General features: G+C 38.2%; 1 protein-coding gene and 1 long non-coding RNA gene across 3 annotated transcripts in view; one reads left to right on the top strand and one right to left on the bottom strand.

The window, feature by feature from the left end:
- The window catches only part of LOC106875145 (zinc finger CCCH domain-containing protein 14), a 29913-nt gene extending 9638 nt beyond the window's left edge, over positions 1 to 20275 (top strand). Inside the window, exons 8-16 of one of the 2 annotated variants that reach the window (XM_014923146.2) lie at positions 1945 to 2045; positions 4011 to 4175; positions 6137 to 6368; positions 7661 to 7845; positions 8664 to 8784; positions 10364 to 10506; positions 11810 to 11922; positions 14857 to 14966; positions 19924 to 20275. In XM_014923146.2, coding sequence (XP_014778632.1) covers positions 1945 to 2045; positions 4011 to 4175; positions 6137 to 6368; positions 7661 to 7845; positions 8664 to 8784; positions 10364 to 10506; positions 11810 to 11922; positions 14857 to 14966; positions 19924 to 20008 — 1255 coding nt within the window. In that variant the 3' untranslated portion in view covers positions 20009 to 20275. The remainder of the gene's footprint in view (positions 1 to 1944; positions 2046 to 4010; positions 4176 to 6136; positions 6369 to 7660; positions 7846 to 8663; positions 8785 to 10363; positions 10507 to 11809; positions 11923 to 14856; positions 14967 to 19923) is intronic. The other variant, XM_014923147.2, reaches the window with a different exon arrangement.
- LOC128248106 (uncharacterized) overlaps positions 14036 to 21225 on the bottom strand; it is a 62855-nt gene continuing 55665 nt past the window's right edge. The window contains exon 4 of the long non-coding RNA XR_008264374.1: positions 14036 to 14382. This is a non-coding gene — a long non-coding RNA (uncharacterized LOC128248106). The remainder of the gene's footprint in view (positions 14383 to 21225) is intronic.

Here is a 21225-nt window from a genome sequence, read left to right as displayed (position 1 = left end):
AATAGGTCTTCGCAAGCAAAGTTCATTGTCCAATGAATGAGGGATACTCAGAAGCGGGTTGGTTACACCCCACGTTCAGATGTGCTTTTAACATTCCACTGGCATGAGTGCCAATCAGGTGGTACTGTCATCGGTTACGTCAGCAATTTTGATTTTGATTTCATTTGCCTCAATGTCTTCACTTGCTAGTATGGAAAGCGGACATTAAACGACGACGATGATGATGATGATGATTAACCACACAGAACAAGCTAATTTTCCACTTTCTGTTTTTTATTACCTCTGCCTGAGTGAAGGCTGAGTTATTGTTTGCGATCGTGTTTGTTTGTTTGTTAGTCCATGGATAAGATACCTCAAGAACTGCCAGATGGATTTGGATGAAACTTTCAGGGATGTTTGGCCTCGTGACTAACACAAACTGATTAGATTTTGGGATCGATCTAGTACCGTACAAAAATTCTGGATTACTTGCTATATTTACTTTACATGATAATGATCTTGCATTGACTTTCAAGTCTTTCTCAATTATCTTCCTTTAGGCTTTTTTTCCAAAGTTTTATTTTTGTTTCTTTATTGTTAATTTTACTCGCGTTTCTATCTTAGTAGAAACTGATGGATAAAGAAATCAAACTACATAAACAAACAGCAGCAAGACCATTCAGAAATTAAATAACATTAACATATTTTTGCGTAGGAGTGGCTGTGTGGTAAATAGCTTGCTTACGAACCACATGGTTCTGGGTTCAGTCCCACTGTGTGACACCTTGGGCAAGTGTCTTCTACTATAGCCTCGGGCTGACCAAAGCCTTGTGAGTGGATTTGGTAGACAGAAACTGAAAGAAGCCTGTCATATATATGTTTATATATATGTATGTATGTGTGTGTGTATATGTTTTTGTGTCTGTGTTTGTCCTCCCAACATCACTTGACAACCGATGCTGGTGTGTTTACATCCCCGTAACTTAGCAGTTCGGCAAAAGAGACCAATAGAATAAGTAGTAGGCTTACAAAGAATAAGTCCTGGGGTCGATTTGCTCGACTAAAGGCAGTGCTCCAGCATGGCCACAGTCAAATGACTGAAACAAGTAAAAGAGTAAAGAGATACATGTTAACACTTTACAGTATACTTACATATATATATATATACATCTATACATTGATCTAAAACAACAGGAATACTAAAAGAAGGCCAAAATTTAAGAGAAGAGAAAGCCAGAAGGTCTTATTCTATTCATTTAAAAATTCTTGAATAGAACTTATTATTATTATCTCTGCCTTTGAAACTATTTTGAATGGTGAATTTGTTAACTTTGGCTGGTATTAGATAAGGATAAACTATTTATTACTGTTACTAAATTTTCTACAGCCACCTTCACATTCCATGACTATCATTGCAATCAATCAGGTACCAGACAAGGATTCTGGATTATTTTCCAGGTTTTTTTTTTACTTGATTTTTGAGAGCAGTCGGGGTTCATTTTTAGTATTCTCGTTTGTGAGAGCAGTTGAGTTTATTTCAGATATTCTCATTTTAAAAATCATATGAATTTATATTATGTACACTGTTTTCCATTAGTCAGACTAATGTCTTCATTTTCATTGTTGCTTTCTCTATGTTCCTGCTGTTGTACACCCCAGTCTTCTTTGGGTGTCTTGTGATTCACATTAGTGCCCTACCTGGGATTGAACACAGTACCTCTAGGTGACTGCACTGCATTAACCAATGTCTTTATCCACTATGCTATACCTGTAGGCAGTGTCAGGATGGATTTTTAAGGCTTATAAACCTCCATTGATGTCTTATGTTAGCTCCATACGGATTGTATAATACAACTCTATATTTAGATTGTAGTATCCAATTGGTACGGAACCAACATCAATGAGGGTCTTTTTTTGTTCACTAAAATTTTAATTCAACGAAAAATGTCCTGATTTCTACTTCAGGTCTAGTATACCTCCAGAACTACAAGCTAATAAATGTTTGTTATTGAAAGCAGTGAAAGATGCTCATAAATCGTTAGCAACACAAGAAAAACGAAATGCAGGTATGTGTACATCCTCTTCATCACCACCACCACCACCATCATCATCATCCTCCTCATCATATTGAATACCATGGCTCACCATCTCAATGTTCCTTGTGCTCTTCTTACAGATACACCTTATTTTAAATATGTTCACTTCTCTGTATTATCCATCTCAGTAATTCTTGTCTTTTTCCCCCTTTTTTTTCCTGTTCCTTATGTCTTCTGTTCATGTTTTCTGTAAGCCATTACTTCTACTTAAGTGTTCAAAATGTTTCAGTTTTCTCTGTTACACATCTTGATGATATCATTGTTATTGTCGTTTGTTAATGTCCAGTTTTCCATGCTTGCATGGGTTGGACAGAGTTTGTTGAAGCAGATTTTGCATGGCTGGATGGCCCTTCCTGAAGCAGTTATCGAAAAATAGACAACTGATTACATTGCAGCTTTGTAGCCAAACGTGTTTATGACTCGTTAATAGTGTCGCCCCATAGCTGTTGTTCACTTTTGTTTTGTAAATCAGCAAATCCTAAACTCTTTGCAGTTGAAGAAATTATTGATATTTATTCTACAGATGAGGAGTTTACCCTCGCATAGGCAATGAGAGTGATTTGACAATCAAACTGGTGAAAGGGATGAGGAGAGAAGTGATTTGGGTGAACAAATATGTTAGTTGAGAGATAGGACTATTATAGTTATTCTCCTGAACTTTTTTTTCGGGATTCTGTCCATTTGTTTACCTGCTATCGTTAGTCTTGAGCTGTATATGCAACTATTTATTTTTTTTGCTCAGGAGCCCAAGTAGAGGGTAAAGTTAGACACAGAGGCCCAAATCTGAGAGTGTTAACCTCCAACTTAAGGCGTCCTAGGATTCATGACAGACTTAAGCCTGTATGTATGTGTGTGTATGGTCTTTGAAAGTTTTAGGAAAACGTTTATCTATATTGTCAATACGTAGTTATGGCCCTTTATATTATGAATTCAGATCTCTGCTGTTAGCGTCACCTTTTATCCTTCTCTGCTCGATAAAATAAGTAAATCGTCAAGCAATTCACTGTTTCTCTTCAAAAACTTTGAAACCCCATGCCTGCGTAAAAAAAAATCAATATTCATTTTGGTAAAGTATAGAACAGACTTATAACAGCAAAATTTTAGAATTATTTATTTATTTGTAAAAGTTTACTCATTCAGGACTTCTGATCCTCAGCTAATGCTGCTATGAATCTCACTGGACTTTACCAACCTGGTGCAGTTGTAGACAAGGGTGTTTGATCCTGCTTTATAGTTGTGAGACATGGGCATTGTCTGCGGCCCTTAGGAGCCGCCTGAAGTCCTTTGGTACCAGGACACTTCGCATGATTATGAGTTACCATTGGTTGGATTTCATATCCAACCAACGCCTCTATTCAGAATCTGGGATGTGTCCTTTTACTTGTAAGATTCAGGAATGCTAGCTCAGACTATTTGGCCATGTTGCTCGATTTTGCAAGCTAGACCTTGCTTACTGTGTTCTTTTCACTGAGGATCCAGCTAGGCTGAAGGCTTGTGTTGGTCGATCACATGCCACATGGTCATGGCAGGTGAGGAGCTATCTTCTGGAGATGGGGACTGGCTAGGACTCTGCTTAACAGGTTGCTCGGGAAGACCCAGGAATATACCATCAAATGGTGAATGTAGCAATGCACAGCAATGGTACATTCCCAACATTTGGCCTGATCTGTTTACTAATTGCATTTACTTTTTGTTTTCTTAAATTATTGTCTAGACAATATTAAAAGATATTTTAGAGAACAGTGAAACTGTGCAGTGCATTACTATTCAGACTGTAGCATCTTTATCATCACTACCATCATCATCATTGACATTAGCATTGTCATCATCATCATCATCTTCGTAATATATCTAAAATTTAAACTCTTGATTTTTTTTCTCTTTAATTACAAAGAAACCATCCCCCCACTCACCTCTTGTCTCTTTTGTATTTAGAACATGCCATGATAAAACCTATGTTTCATGAAGTTCCTGAAAAGAAGTTGAAGATGTCTGAGAGAATGAAAAGCAAACAGCCACCGCTGTTTACAAGGTCCAAACTGGCTGAACAGGATTTTCCTGAATCCAACCAGTATAACTTTGGAGAGGAGGAGGATGATGGTAATTATTGAATTTACTTTATTTTCCAGCCTTTTAATACCAGCCCACTTAAGGGGCCCTTCAGCTTTACTAAGCCTTGTAAAAGGGCTCAGAAACTTGGGTTTCCAACCAGGCCTTTCATGATACCCTTGAAGCCAGAAACTTTTCAGTACCCCTTTGTTTGTATGTATGTATGTCTATGTGTGTATATATATATATATATATATATATATATATATATATATATACACACACACACATATATACATACATATGTGATTGTGCGTCATCATCATCATCATCATTCAACATCCGTTTTCCATGCTGGCATGAGTTGGACAGTTCGACTGGGGTTTGGGAAGCCAGGAGGCTGCACCAGTCCCCAATCTGATCCGGCAGTGTTTCTACAGCTGGCTGCCCTTCCTAACACCAACCACTCCAAGAGTGTAGTTGCTGCTTTTTACATACCACCGGCACAGGGGCCAGAGGAGCTGGCATCGACCATGATCAGATGATGCTTTTTACATGCTCCCGGCACGGGGCTCACAACTAATATATATATATATATATATATATATATATATGTTTTAGGTCTGCTTTTACATGCTAAGCATGGGTTAGATGAAAACTTATTGAGTGTTTATCTTACAGCTGGATACTCTTCCTATTTTTCAAGTCAGCAATTACTCATTCCACAAGTCTTGATAACAATCAATGAATACACTGGACATAGCATAGTTACACAAACAAGAGGAAACAACGAACACATGTGTCTTTTGTTTACAAAGATCATATCACATTTCAAGTTACAGTAATAAACCCAGATATGGTTTCACTGCAAGATCACCTGTATGAAATGCAATCCATTTGTCTATGCAGTGTACACAGGTGAAGGTAAAAAATAAAAGGAAATACAAACTCATCTTACAAGGAAAACACATTAACACATGTATATGTATGTTATACATAGACAGACACATACACACACACACACACACATATAGGTGTAGTTGTATGGTAACTCTTTTACTTGTTTCAGTCATTTGACTGCGGCCATGCTGGAGCACCACCTTTAGTCGAGCAAATCGACCCCCAGGACTTACTCTTTGTAAGCCTAGTACTTATTCTATCGGTCTCTTTAGCCAAACCGCTAAGTTATGGGGAAGTAAACACACCAGCATCAGTTGTCAAGCGATGCTGGGGTGAGGGGGGGGGGAAAGACAAACACAGACACACAAACATATACAGACACAAACATATATATATATATATATATATATATATATATATACATATATATGACGGGCCTCTTTCAGTTTGTGTCTACAAAATCCACTCACAAGGCTTTGGTCGGCCCAAGGCTATAGTAGAAGACACTTGCCCAAGGTGCCACGCTGTGGGACTGAACCCAGAACCAAGTGGTTGGTAAGCAAGCTACTTACCACACAGCCACTCCTATGTTTGCACCCCCCCCCCCACATTGTTTGACAACCAGTGTTGGTTTGTTCATGTTTCTGTAACTTAGCAGTTCAACAAAAGAGACCAATAGAATAAGTAGCAGGCTCAAAAAAAACTCAAAAGTACTGTATGAATCTGTGAGAGAAATATGTTGAGTAAAACCATAATTAACTGATCCTGTATTTCCTTTTACTCAAAGCCAAGAATTTTTCAGCACTCCTCACACATATGATCTGGCAGAGTTTCTACAGCTGGATGCCCTTCCTAATGCCAACCACTCCAAGAGTGTAGTGGATGCTTTTACGTGCCACCGGCACGAGGACCAGTCAGGCAGTACTGGCAACGGCCATGCTCAAAATGGTGTTTTTTATGTGCCACCTGTACAATCAAACTGTCCAACCCATGCCAACATGGAAAACAGACGTTAAATGATGGTGGTGATGATGATGATGGCATTTGTATGTTCATAATTGTCTTTCTGGAATTTTCCTTAATATAAACTTCTGTTCATTTTTAACTTACAGAATTGGATGGTCGTCAAAACAAACTGAGACAAGTGGAATGTAACAAGCCTGGACAAAGGATTGCTGTGATCAAGCATTTAGAATCAGCGAAATTGAATGAAGAACTAAATAACGAATCCATTGCAGAAATTGAGCTTGATGAAGACATCCAGTTGTGTAGCAATCTGTTAAATCTTCCTGAAGAGGATTTGGTCGAGACACCACTGCCAGCAAGAATTGTGAAGAAAAACAAGTAAAAATCATATTTCCTTTCATCTACTATAATAATACTCTTGGGTTTATCTCTGTCACAACATATGAATGAGAAAGGAAGGGGGTTATAGATGAATAAGGGAGGAAGGGGTGATGGCAAACTGGTAGTGGGAGCATTTCAACTCAGCAAATATTCTGCTCACTACCACGGATTTGCTTGTCAGTTGTTTGACTTTAGCCAGTTGAGCATGTCCCTTAGTCGCTGATGATATGTGCATCTCTGATCATGAGCAGAAGTAGTAGGGGAGCATCATAGCCATGTGTTGAGAGGAATTCTTTGGGGTTTGAATAATTCATCTCTGGAAAGATGGGTGTTTCATTCAACATCCTTAAACAACCCTTATTCAGGGACCTTTTGAGTGGGATGTGCTTCTCAATCTGAAGAAAATTGTAACTAAGCCCCACCTGCAAGGTCATGCACTGTTAATCTTGATATGAGTCCACCATGCTGTGCACATATGGTTATGATGCATGTGCCTGGTGTACCCTTATCAGATGGGTAGCCATGATGAGTAAACTGGGCTTCGTATATTTGTACCCCAGTGTCACTTTGATGGCATGCACACTGCTCTCTCACTCAATAATAATAAACCTAATTATGATATTTTGAATAATGAAGGCAAACCACACACACACGCACGCACACACACACACACACACACACACACACACGCGAGAGAGAGTGATTGAACAAACCAAAGAAAGTACCAGTCAACATACTTTGTTGGAGTTGCATGTATTTAATTGCATGGTTAAGAAGCTTGCTACCAGCCATATGGTCTTGGGTTCAGTCCCACTGCTCATGTGTGCATTTGTGTGCTCCCTTGTCTTGATGTCATGTGATGATTGTAAACAAGCATCACCATCATGCAAACAATGTTCTTCATTTCCAGTATTTCACGAGAAGCATGTCTCGTCAGGAGGAAATATCCCCTTGCTTGGAACAGATGAGGGTTGGCAGCAGGAAGGGCATCTGGCTGTACAAAATCTGTCTCAATAAATTCTGTCAGACCCATGCAAGCATATCTTAAGAAGGAAATATTAGATACATATTTGCATAAAGATGGAACGATTACAACTAGTGTGTATTTGATCAAATGTCTGCCCTATTAAAAGTTAACTTGGGAGTTAAACAACAAAACCTAAAGGATTGGAGGTTTCTATTGAGATTATTTTAACTGTACAATGTGAAAAATTCAATTAAATTCTGTCTTTTGTGTATACAGATGCAGTTTTGTAATTTCATTTATATTTCTCTTTTGTTGTTATTAGGAAAGAAACAGAAGATAAAACACAATTTATTGTAACATTAGATGGCTATGATGCACCCAAAATGAACAGCACCTCGTCATTTCAATCGCCAACAGACCAGAATGAAACAACAAATTCATCTATGCAGTATCAAATGACACAGATAAAACCTTTAGCTTTCAACATCAGTGACACAACAGATGAAGGTAAGGAGAATTCTTCCCTCTCAGGACAACTTAATCTCTTATATTCCAATAAAGTTGAGAGAAAACTTCACACATGGTTGAGATATTTGTTACTAACAAGTTAGCATCACTAAATGAGGTAAAACAGGAGTAAGTGTAACTGCACAAATGATTGTTTTATATGTGTGTGTGTATATGTATTTTGTGGAGGCGCAATGACCCAGTGGTTAGGGCAGCAGACTCGCAGTCAGAGGATCGCAGTTTTGATTCTCAGACCGGGCATTGTGTGTGTTTATTGAGCGAAAACACCTAAAGCTCCATGAGGCTCCAACAGGGGAATGGGTACTTTATTTTATCAACTCTGTGAAGGCTGAAAAGCAAAGTGTACCTCAACAGGTTTTGAGCTCAGAATGTAAAGAGCTGGTATTTGCTCAGATCCTGCAAGGCATTTTGTCTTCCACTCTTAACCCTTTCATTACTGTATATATTTTGAGATGCTCTGTTTTTCTCTCATTTATCTTAAATATAACAAAGAATTTAGTAAAATAACCTGGTTATCATTAATCTAGTGTTAGGAACGTTAATTGTGACTAAGGTTTGGTGGAAGATTTCAATTCATAACTTATGAAAACAAGACATTTGTACTACAGAGCCAGAGGCGGTTTCAGCCTGGTTGGTAACGAGAGGGTTAAGATTCTCTCACTCCACCTACAACTAACATAGATAAGCCAGCAACAATATGCTAAGGCCTTCATAAGGCTATGAAAAAAAAAAAAAAGGTTGCCTAACCAATAGATACTGAAACCTATGCTCATCAATTTGTCTGTTTCTTTTTGTAGATGAAGAACTAGATGAGACTAAAAGTTCAGCCTTGAAAACGACGACAGAGAAATGTAAGTTCTGGCCTTCCTGTCAGAATGGCACACACTGTAAATACTATCACCCGTCATCTCCTTGCAGGTAAGTTAGATTATCAAAGAAGAAATATACACATTTTTCTCTATTAATAAATCATTATTTAACTTCCAATGCTTTGTATGAGTTAAGATCTTGTAAAAGTTGGTTTATCTTCCATTGTGCATATTTCACAAAAATGACTTCTAGCTTGTTTTTTGTACTTGGTTACCTTATGCTACATCATGTCAGTTGCAAATAAGTGAGTAAACATAGAGTGAACATAAAAACAGGTTAATTCTGTTTTATTAGCAGTCTCCAGAATAAGAGAATTGGGTGTATTTGCTGAGTATTTGGCACTGCTGTTTTGGTAACAGTACTTTTTGGCTCTGGCAGCATACACACACACATGCATGTGCAGAAATATACACATACACAGAAAGGGAAAAAGAGAGAGAGAGAGAGAGACAACAAGAAGAACATTAAAACATCTGATGTCAAATAAGTCAGAGCTCTAATTGTGGAGGGAATCTGTGGAAGGGGTTGATCCAGGAAGACATGAGATAAAGTGGTGAGAAAAGATTTTCAGATGCTGGGCCTCGGTGCAGAAATGATAAAGGACCAGAAGTTGTGGCAATTTGCTGCACTTGAAAAGATGCGTCAAGCCAAGTAGAATTGCTGTCATTCACACATACAGGCATTTCCTTTACAGGTGCCAGTGCCGCATAAACTGCACTCATGCCAGTGCTGTGTAAACATACTCGTGCTGGTGGCACATAAAAAGCACCCAGCACACTCTGTAAAGTGGTTGACATTAGGAAGGGCATCCAGCTACAGAAACCATGCCACAACAGACAATTGGATTTTGGACAGCTCCCCAGCTGTCCAGCTTCTGTCAAACCGTCCAGCCTATGTCATGATTGAAAACAGACGTCAAATGATGATGATGACGATGACGATGACAGCAGCAACGATGACGATGGCAGCAGCGATGATGACAGCAATGACGATGAAGAAGAATTAGTTACACCAAATAGGCGATCCCAAAATAACTTTTCTGATAACTTTAATGCCTTTTTCTATTTTTCTTCACGAAATATGAAAAACACAGGCATGGCTGTGTGGTAAAAAGTTTTCTTTCTAACCATATGGTTTCAGGTTCAGTCCCACTAGATAGCACCTTGGGAAAGTATCTTCTACTATAGCCCTAGGCTAACCAAATCCTTGTGAGTATTTGGTAGATGGGAAATGATGTGTGTGTCTGTGTGTGTGTATGTACATGCATGTAAATGTGTTAGTGTTTCTTTGTCTTAACATTATATATTATGGTTGTAAATGAGTCACCATCATACAAGTGGTGTCCATCCTTTACAGTTTTTTCCTGAAAACATGTAGGTCTTTGGGAAAATATAACCTTACTTGTATACAGGTAAGGGTTGGCAACAGAAAGGCCATCCAGCTGTAGAAAATCTGTCTTGACTGCCTTTCCACTTGAGCATGGAAAAGATATTAAAATGATGATGATTAATACTTATTTTCTAAAGCTCAATTAATTGAAGTAGACAGATTAAATATTTAACTCTTTATTGAAAATATTCAAACTTCTGTTTCTCTTTCAAAATATTCAAAATCTGTTCTCTTTCAGTAAATTTCCTAAATGCAAATTTGGGCAGAATTGTCTTTATATCCACCCAAAATGTAAATTTGACACCAAATGTTCAAGAACAGATTGCCCATTCAGTCACAGTTATGCAAAACCAGCAGCACCTCCAGTAGCAGTGCAGTCTCGTAAGTTTGTTGTCTTTTTACTTTAATAAATATCAAAATAGTAAGTAACCACCAAGATTTTACATCTAGATGAAAGGAAATGATAAATATAACATGATACAAATTCTGACTGATGTCTTTTAAAATATCTACAGTTCTAGTCAATGAAATAATTATAAACCTTTCTATTATAGGCACAAGGCTTGAAATTTTAGGGAAGGGGGCTAGTCAGTTACATCGATCTCAGTACTCAACTGGTATGTATTTCATCAACCCTTAAAGGATGAAAGGCAAAGCTGACTTTGGTGAGATTTGAACTCAGAACACAAAGATTGATGAAATGCTGCCATGCATTTTGCCTGGCGTGCCAACAATTCTGCCAGTTTGCCGCCTTATGAATATTTATAATCTAGGTTTGCAAACATCATCTTAAAAGTAAAATTTGATAGTATCCTTCACTGAGTGATGTACTATATATATATATATATATATATATATATATATACACACACTCTCTGAGTGGTTGGCATTAGGAAGGGCATCCAGCTGTAGAAACTCTGCCAAATTAGATTGGAGCCTTGTGTTGCCATCCGGTTTCACCAGTCCTCAGTCAAATCGTCCAACCCATGCTAGCATGGAAAGCGGACATTAAACGATGATGATGATATATATATATATATATATATAGAGAGAGAGAGAGAGAGAGAGACAGCTCTCTTCAGATGCTTGTCCTTACACTTGTAGGGTGATCTGTTATGTTCAGAGGAAAACCCGAACCTCTAATTTAGCAGCATGATTGTCCTGCCTAAAATCTCCTTGAGGAAAGCCTGTTCCTAGTAATCTGAATGGATCTAGAGGGACATACCTTGAAAAAAGTAACCAAAGTCCTCAACTGCAGAACAATTGGATGAAGGCCTATGATCACTACAACTGGACTGGCAGAAGATGGCAATGCCAGGCAGACTGGCTATGAAGGCACAGGTAGAGCAATATCTTGGCTGATGGCATCCGTTGCAGTTTCATTGCCTGTTCTTGCATGTCACATTTCACACGTGCTGCAGAGGATGTCTTTGAGATCTCAATGCATCAGTTGCTTTCCTGGAAAGTTGAGATCCACCCTGATCAAAACCATGTCACCAGCATTTCTTCACCAAAGAAAGAAATACTTGAAAACAAGTGGGGAACTGCTGCTATGGCTGGCAATGACAGACGAAAAAGATCAACCAAGTGGTATTGTTTTATGTTTCTAAAATAATAGAGTCAAATGTCTATTGTGTAATTTTGTCTCATTAACGAACAGTTTTTGGGTTTTTATTTTCAATAGTTCCAGCCGTACCAGTTGCCCCTCCTGCTACACGACAGCCTCCCACTCAAACACTTCAATGTAAATTTTTCCCTACTTGTAAAAATATGAATTGTCCATTTACCCACCCAAAGGTAAGCTCTGGATGTTACATCTCTTCAATTCTTCATGTATTTAACACCTGTTTTTTCAATGCATGTATGATCTTAGTACATTTGTACACTTTGATATTATTAAATCATTTTTATAATTAGATGCTCTTTCTACTGCTGGTCACTCAGTTTTGAAATGAGGATAGAAATGGGAACATTCAGCTGGGATATCTAGCTGCTAAAATATGAGCGTTCAAATTTCCTTTCGAAAGTGTATCAACTAGCTATCATTTTCATCATTATCATTTAACATCCGTCTTCCATGCTGGCATGAGTTGGACAGTTTTACAAAAGTTGGCAAGCCAGAGGACTGCACCGCACTTCACTTTCTGTTTTGGCATGGTTTTTACAGCTCAAAGCCCTTCCTAATGCCAACCACTTCACAGAGTGGGCTGGATGCACCAACAAGGTCTGTTTTGGTATGATTTTCACAGCTGGATTCCTTCCTAATGCCAACCAGAAGGTAGTGGCATAGCTAGAATGTGTGCCACTCAGGGCAGTGATGTAGGTAGAGTATGTTCCACCTGGCGCAGCCATTGAGTTTGCTCTCTCCATTTCCCTGCACCTGTCTCACCCCATGTACATGCTTATACAGTAAATACGAAAGTACAACCCCTATACAAGCATCAGCCAGGATGGACCCTCTCCCACTGAAAGCTACACCTTCACCAGAAAGTGGTGTATTATGAAGCTTAGTCCAGCTTACAAAGATGCTAAATGCTTGAGAAACCAATCTTTTGTATGTGTTGTGGGAGGATTTGAGTTTATACAGTGCTCCTGCTACCTACAGCAGTGAACAGCATCTAGCTATCGAATTTATTTTGTTCCTAGGCAAGCTGGGTCCAGAATTTGTTTGTTTATTAACTGCATAGAAGTGGGGATTAAATATGATTCATAGACCTTCAGCTGGTACTTGGTTGCTATACTTTTGACACTAATACACTTGAGACTATTTTCCTGTTTTAAAGTGATCTAAATTAACAAAACTTTCCATCCACCAAAATTTCGTGTTAATTTATATTCCAAACATCAGCTTAATAACAACAAAATCATTTTACTAAATGGTTCAATATTCAGTATTTTAAAAATTAATTGAAACAAGGCTATTGTATTTCAACAGAAGTTTGTTGACAAAAGGCTCAATACAGCATCAAAGAGGGAAAAAAAAAGCAATCTTTAAATCATTTCAACATTGCTTTATTACTTTCAGATTTGGTCAACTTAGTTTATCTCAGTAAATTCATACTGTACTTTTGTGTACACATGATGTATATGGTGATTGCTCCAATTTTGCTGATGATTGCCATCTCCTTGTGTTTTCTTGCTGTCACTGGCATTTCTGACTTTCTATCCATGACTTCTCAGATGACTATTCAGATTGCTTTTTTTCCCCTCTTTGATGCTGTATTGAGCCTTTTGTCAACAAACTTCTGTTGAAATACAATATCCTTGTTTCAATTAATTTTTAAAATATTGAATATTGAACCATTTAGTAAAACAACTTTGTGCTTCTAACTGGTTAGGTCTGTACAAGTCACTGCTCTTTCATTGCCATGGGACTTTCAGGAGATAGAGTGACAAATGAGGTCACTATAAAGAGACATCTGAGCATCCTGGAATTATAGTAATAAATGCTTGTACAGATACCAATCCCTGAGTCTCCATGATTAATACCTAGTGACTGGCTAAAGCGAGATGACCAGTTTCCATATGAAACTGCAGGTTTTACATCAGAGTGTCCCATGTGAAACTGCAGGTTTTACATCAGAGTGTTGTCATAGCAATCTTTTACAAAGATTGCTATGACAACATATATATTTTCTGACCTTTTATTTTGAGTTCAGATCCTTCCATGCTCAACTTTGTGTTTCACCTTTCTGGATCTATAAATAATATTTATTTATGAGTCAAATCAAAAAAAGAATAAAAGGTCCTTCTTGGGCCACAGGCTCATAAAGCCAGTTTCCTAGATTCTGCGACATATATATTCCCCTCCACCACATGGGATGTCAGTCCATTGCAGGATTACTCATTTTTGCCAGCTGAGTGGACTAGAGCAATGGGGAAATGAAGTGTTTTGCTCAAGAACACAATGTATCATTCAGTCAAGGAATCAAAGCCACAATTGTATGATCATGAGTGCGACACTCTATCCACAATACCACATGCCTCCATTATGAATCAAGTACTGCGCTTCATTTAACTGAGTCATACTGATGTCTCCCAGATTTTTTCAAGCAACACACTATGGCTAAGGATCTCAGACAAATCTTCTTAGGGCTGCTTTTACTTTAAGGGTGGAGGAAAGTGTCAGCCCTAATGGCCACAGGTGTCATCGGCTTCCAAAGACATAATAGTGAAACAATGTCACAGAAATTCTCCAACTAATTTGATACGTACCGCATTCATCCTTGTGCCTCTCACAAGTGCAAGGTGTAGTCTCTGAAAGAAAGAAGTTTATTGAAGCTTACTCAGTAATAACTTTTTACAGAATATATATGGATATAATCACTGAAAGAATGTGATTTTGACCTTGTTGGGCCTCATTCAACTTCAGTGTAGTCAGAAGTATAATTTCTTAGTCAAATTGCTTTTAATTTTTTAGAATCAATTATGGTTTCCAGTGTTTTATATGTGTGTGTGTAATAGATACAGCCATATATACACCCCATCACACGCACATTGCTTAATGTTGGACAAATGAGAAAGGTGTACCCCATACATGTTGTAGAGGATGTGCTTTTTTTTTATTAAAACTGGAGCAAGGAGCTTGTCTTGTAACTCAAGACATGAAACTAGCTACAAGACATGGTTTATATTGTACTCAGCTGCCCGCATTAATTTTATACTACATCTATATGTGTGTGTGTGTATATATATAATCAAGGAGTCTATTTTTCTCTTTTTCTTCTCCAGCCTTGTCGGTATGGTATTAGTTGTACAAATAAAACATTTTGCACCTTTTACCATCCACCATTACCAAGCAAAAATCAACTACGATGGAAAGCAGAGAAATCCAGAGCTGAGTATGTTTGCAGTTTTAATTTTCTAATCAAAGAATGACCATAGCGTACTTGTAATTTAATCTCTCTCTGTAGAAGTGATAATGATGATGGTGGTAGCAGTAGTGATGGTGATAGTAGTAATGGTGGTGGTGGTGACAGTGGCTGTAGCTACGGTAGGGACTGTGGTAGTTAGTGTTAATGCCAATGGTGGTGGTGGTCACTGTGGCTGTGGCAATGATGGTAGTAGTGGTGATAATTGTATTTGTGTCAAAAACGGTTGTATATAAAACAGCCTAAGCTAATAGTGCAGTGTTTATGAGATATCTAGAGTACCTTAAATCATAAGAATCTGTAGTTAATAGATCACATTATAAAAGTTATAGAAATACAATAATAATGTTGGGTGGTCTAGTATGCAGATTACCATATTTGATGGCATAAAAGACACACTGGCATAATAGATAAACCCCAATTTGAGCAGTGCATTTTCAGGAAAAGGCATTTTTAGCACATTGAAACATGTATAGGCCCAACTTAGCATATATGAGCCAGGGTGGTTTTTTGGGGGGTCTTTTTGAGACATTTTTTTTTGTAGAAAATGTTTGTTCTACAGGCCATCAAATATGGTAAGCTTGTATTATGGCAAGGAATCACAACTCCATTGAATCTATGGAAGGCATTTGATAAAGTCTTACATTCTGTTTTCTGATGAGAAATGAGAAAGAAAAACGAGGCAGGATGTGTGAGGTTGGTGAGTATTGTTCTGGCTGTGTTTGGGAGAGATAATTAAGATCAGGATTAGTGTCTGTGTGTGTTTAATTCTATTGATATTAACTCACCTAAAAGGCAGCGAGCTGTCAGAGTTGTTAGCGCGCTGTGCAAAATGCTTAATGACATTTCATGCATCTGTCCTTTTTGAGTTCAAATTCTGTTGGGATTGACTTTGCCTTTCATCCTTTCAAGGTTGATAAATTAAGTACCAGTTGGGCACTGGGGTTGAAGTAATCAACTTAGCCCCCCCCCCCAAAGAAAAATTGCTGGCCTTGTGCCAAAATTTGAAACCAATTAACTCACCTAAGCCTAACCCTGATTCTGTGATACAAACTTCCTGTTTGAATCCTTTAGCATTCGAACCAGTCATATCCAGCCGAAATATTCTATCTGTTTTTTTGTTCAAACTGGCCAGGTCCAGCCTGTTGTTACATCTACCCTACATTGTCATTCTAAAAATAAACAATCATATCGTTGAAATTTCAAAACTATGAGATAATTCACAATTATTTCAAAGCAATGTGAATAAAGAGGCATGACATTTGACAGAATAATTTGAATGCTAATGGGTTAAATTTATCTGAATTAACACCTTCCAACCAACCCTTCTGTCCATCACTCCCTCCATCCACCCTACAGCTGTTGCCTACTTCCTTCCCCTTTCCCATTTCGCCTATCTCTTGTGTCTCCCCTCCCCCACCTCATACGCTCATGCAAGCTCCCCACTCACACTCCTAGTTTCTCTATCCCTAATCACTTCTACTCACCTCATACCTTGAGGGGGACACCTGGTCACCCCATCACCACTATTTATCTCTTTACAGTTTCCAATGATTCAATCTCACTTTCTCCTCTAAATGTGAGTAGCCACATGTTGTTGCTGACACTCCGTCGCTTACGACGTCGAGAGTTCCAGTTGATCCGATCAACTGAACAGCCTGCTCGTGAAATTAACGTGCAAGTGGCTGAGCACTCCACAGACACATGTACCCTTAACATAGTTCTCGGGGAGATTCAGCGTGACACAGTGTGACAAGGCTGACCCTTTGAAATACAGGTACAACAGAAACAGAAAGTAAGAGTGAGAGAAAGTTGTGGTGAAAGAGTACAGCAGGGTTCGCCACCATCCCCTGCCGGAGCCTCGTGGAGCTTTAGGTGTTTTTGCTCAATAAACACTCAACGCCCAGTCTGGGAATCGAAACCGCGATCCTATGACTGCGAGTCCGCTGCCCTAACCACTGGGCCATTGCGCCTTCACGAGTAGCCACATAGCTCCTCAACATCAAGAACCTGTTCTCCCCCACCTACTTCTCATGCCTTAAACTCACAACTCCCGGCCTAAAGCCACCCTCCATCACAGATTTTGTTGCCATGTGAGCTGTCTCAGAACTGCACTAGTGCAGTGCTGCAAAAATAAAGCACACTGCATACACTGTAAAATGATTGGTGTCAGGAAGGGCATCAAGTCGTAGGAACAATGCCAAGGCAGACACTGGAGCACAATGCAGTCTTTGAACCCATTGGATCCTGTCAGACCCTCCAGCCTATGCCAGCACGGAACATGGACATTAACTGATGATGGTGATGATGGTCATATAGGTATTTGTGTGTCTGTGTCTGTCCCCCTCCATTGCTTGGTAACCAGTGTTGTTCCTTGTAACTTGGCAGATTGGCACAAGAGACTGATAGAATAAGTACCAAATTTTAAAAAACAAGTAATGAGTTTGTTTGACTGAAAATTCTCCAAGGCAATGCCCTAGCATGGCCACAGTCCAATGACTGAAACGAGTAAAAGATAAAAGATGAATGGCCAGAAAATTGAATTCTTTAGACGTCCAGGTACTTCTGTTGATAAGCAATAACAATCAGCTAATGCTTTCCTTTTAAAATTTACCCAATCACTTAACCACAGCCAAGCATATTACTGCTGACATAGTTGTTGAAGTCAACAAACATTGAACCGGATACGGGGTCTTTTGTCATCTACAACACCTTATTGGTTGAATTGTGGATAGCTACGAGATTTAGTAGTTATATATAGAGCATGGTAAAATCCCTGTAAACAAAATTAAAGTAAAAAAATCACAAAAGATTTCAGTATTCATTACAGAGCTACAATGTTCACTGAACCAGAAAATAATTATTTATAATCATTGTGTATTTCAACAACAAACATCCTCCTACACCAACAGATCTTTCAAAATAGAAAAAAAATATTTATCGAGATATTGTTGGTTAACCCAAATTAATGTTACCCTCAAAATGCTCATGTTTAATCTGTTACGTTTTACTTGCTTCAGTCATTGGACTGTGGCCATGCTGGGGGGGAGGAGGGGCATTGCCTAGAAGGGTTTTAGTCGAATAAATTGACTTTAGTACCTACGTAGAAGGATGAGGCTAGCTGGACACTGCGTCAGACACACTGATGAAATTGCTAACAAGTTAGTGCTCTGGCACCCAATAGAAGGAAGAACCAGGAGAGGAAGGAAGAAGATGACCTATATCGACAACTTGCTAGAGGATGCCGGTATGGAAGGGGTACAGGTGTTGAGGACCATTATGGAAGATCTAGATGAATGGGGAAAACGCGTGAAAACAGTCTTGGGGGCGTCCTGTGGGACGACCTAGCTAGATATATAGTACTTATGTGTTTCTTTTTTTATGTGTAGCACTTATTCTATTAATCTCTTTTGACAAATCACTGAATCACTAAGTTGAATCACTGGTTGCCAAGCAGTTGGTAGCAAGTGACAAGCATAAACACAAAGGCATACACACAGAGACACTACCCCACATACACACAGATATACGGCCGGCTTCCTCACAGTATCCAACCTACGAAATTCCATCACAATGTCAGCTATATTAGAAAACACTTGTCTGAAGTGCTGCATAAGAGAACATAACTCGAAACTACATGTTTGCAAAGCAAGCCCCTTAATGACACTACCCACAACTATGTGGACAGCTGTTTAAATAAGTTTAACCCATAAAGCGCTGGGATTTGCACTTACATAGCATGGACTACTGAGCACATTTTATGAAAATGAGACTACCATGCATATATAAAAAAACAAAAAAATAGTTAAAATATCTTCTTAGTATATAATGGTGGCAAGTTTTACATCATCTGAAAATTCATTAGTTGAACTATTAGTCCTCTTGCATTCTGGAGGATATTGGAGCATTTGTGTGACATTAGACCCCAACAAACGCCCGTAAGTTAAATGCATCTATCTGAGCCACGATCATGGCCTGTCGACCTGTGCCTGACGGCCATGATTGTGGACCGTCATGCTTTATGTGTTAATAACTGACTAGAAATTATGCCAGTTTTCGAGTCAGTTTATTGATGTCTTAATTAAAATCTGGAAATTTCCTTTCTTTTCTCTTTTTAACCTTTTAACATATAGACCAGTGGTTCTCAACTGGGATCCATATGATCCCTAAGGGTTCACAATCTGATTTTTGGGGGTCCACACAACATAATAGTAAATTGGGGATCCACAATAGTATTTTAAGGGCCTCTGAAAAAAAAAATTGCTTTAGTTGTATGTATTGGTATGCATTGTTAGAAACAGCTGGGTTTCTTTCTCTAACATTTTACATAATTCAGCCTACACAAGTTGATGTGTGAAAACATTAATAAATAACATTCTATAAAATTAGTTTTTAAACATCAACTGGCTACAGGAGCCCACCAGAATAAAGTAGTAATCATTAGGGTCTAAAATGGTTGAGAACCCCTGATTTACATTATTCTGAATTAATCATGCATTATCTCATAACTTTAAGATTTCAATGATGTTCATTTTTAGAATGACATTGTAAGATAGGTGTGAGAGGCTGGATTTGGCTGGTTTAATCATTAAACAGTATTTGGACAGGGAATGGCTGACTTAAATGCTAATGCTAAAAGGTTGAACCTATTTCCTGTAACCCAAATATAATTCCCATTAGCCATCTTTGGATAATACTTTGACATGGTACTTTAGTCCTTTTGTGAAGTACTTGCCAGTGAGTGGACAGGCAGTTCTGTTCCTGTAGTTGCATCCTGTTACCAGGTTTGACATGTTTTGTAAGTGTGTATATAGTTTTATTGCTTTGAGCTATTAAGTGGCAGCAAGGTTTTTCTAGTCAACCTTGAAATATTTATAGTCACTTCTTAGTTGGTTATCAAAATATTTTGAATTTTATTTCATTGTAGGAATCAGTCTGAATTGGAAGATGATATGGAATTAAATGTTGTACATTGGAATAATCCCTACAAAGTTGTTAACACTAGCAGCTGATGACATGGGTAAGTCAAGACATGGTCTCTCTGGGTCGCATACAAGTATTGTATTATATTGTCTCTGAGTCAGGTATATAGCTATACATATGTTAATGTATTCACTGACAATAGATTGCACTTAAATTTCACACAGTTTAGTGGTTCACAGTGAACAAGAAGTGTGTCTGTCTGACAGTAAAGAGCATATTTATTTTCTTCTGCAAGCTTCTGTTAAGGTATAGCCTATCAAAGATTACATTATCTTGTAGTTTTATATACACACACACACACACACACACACACACACACACACACATATATATATGTGTGTGAGTGTGTGTGTGTGTGTATATATATATATATGTTAAATGAAATGAGACAACAAAACCAAAGCTGTGTGGAATTTTCAGGACATTTATAAAGAGAAAGTTAGTTTTACAGCTGTTTCGGGGATATTAGGGATATCTCTTTATCAGAGACAATGTGAGATGATTAAATAGAGGGAACTATTAGAGTTCAATATGAGGAATTATTTTGGAAAAGGAAGCAAATAAGGAGTATATAGGGAAATAGGAGAATGAATGTAGAAATGAAAATAAAAATGTATAAAGATGTTATAGTTTCAGCTACAGTTACATTATCCAAGGAAAGTGGTGTGTAAAAGTGGTAGAAATGCTTCCTGTCCGTGGTATGTAAATTTCAACAGGAGTTCATATTTTGTCATCACAAATGGAAAGTGTGGAAACATAGATTCCATGTGCTGTTCATTCAAAGTGGTCTTGTGGTGTGAATGAAAATTTGAGAATGCAGTAGTAAATTTCAGGCCTTTTGCCTATAGTAGAAAGGATTATTATTATTACTTCCGCCTTCGTGAAGGCAGAGGTATTGTTTTTAGTTGTGTTTGTTTGTCCGTGGACAAGATATCTCAAGAACCGCTGAATGGATTTGGATGAAACTTTCAGGGATGTTTGGCCTCATGACTGGCATGAACTATTTAGATTTTGGGATTAATCTGGTACCAGACAAGGGTTCTGGATTATTTTTCCATTTTTTAAAATTAACTTTTGAGAGCAGTCGGGTTCATTTTTAGTATTTGTGTTTGTAAGATCAGTCGTGTTTATTTCAGATATTCCTCATTTTAAAATTCATCTCTGGCTAATCATTGAGAAGACATTGGTGTTGCTTTGGCAGAGATTCACACTCTCTGAGTGCTCTTGTTATTATTATTTTGTGAAA

This window comes from Octopus bimaculoides, chromosome 6 (assembly GCF_001194135.2).
Source record: "Octopus bimaculoides isolate UCB-OBI-ISO-001 chromosome 6, ASM119413v2, whole genome shotgun sequence".
Lineage (NCBI taxonomy): Eukaryota > Metazoa > Mollusca > Cephalopoda > Octopoda > Octopodidae > Octopus > Octopus bimaculoides.
This window is presented reverse-complemented; position numbering and strand designations above follow the sequence as displayed.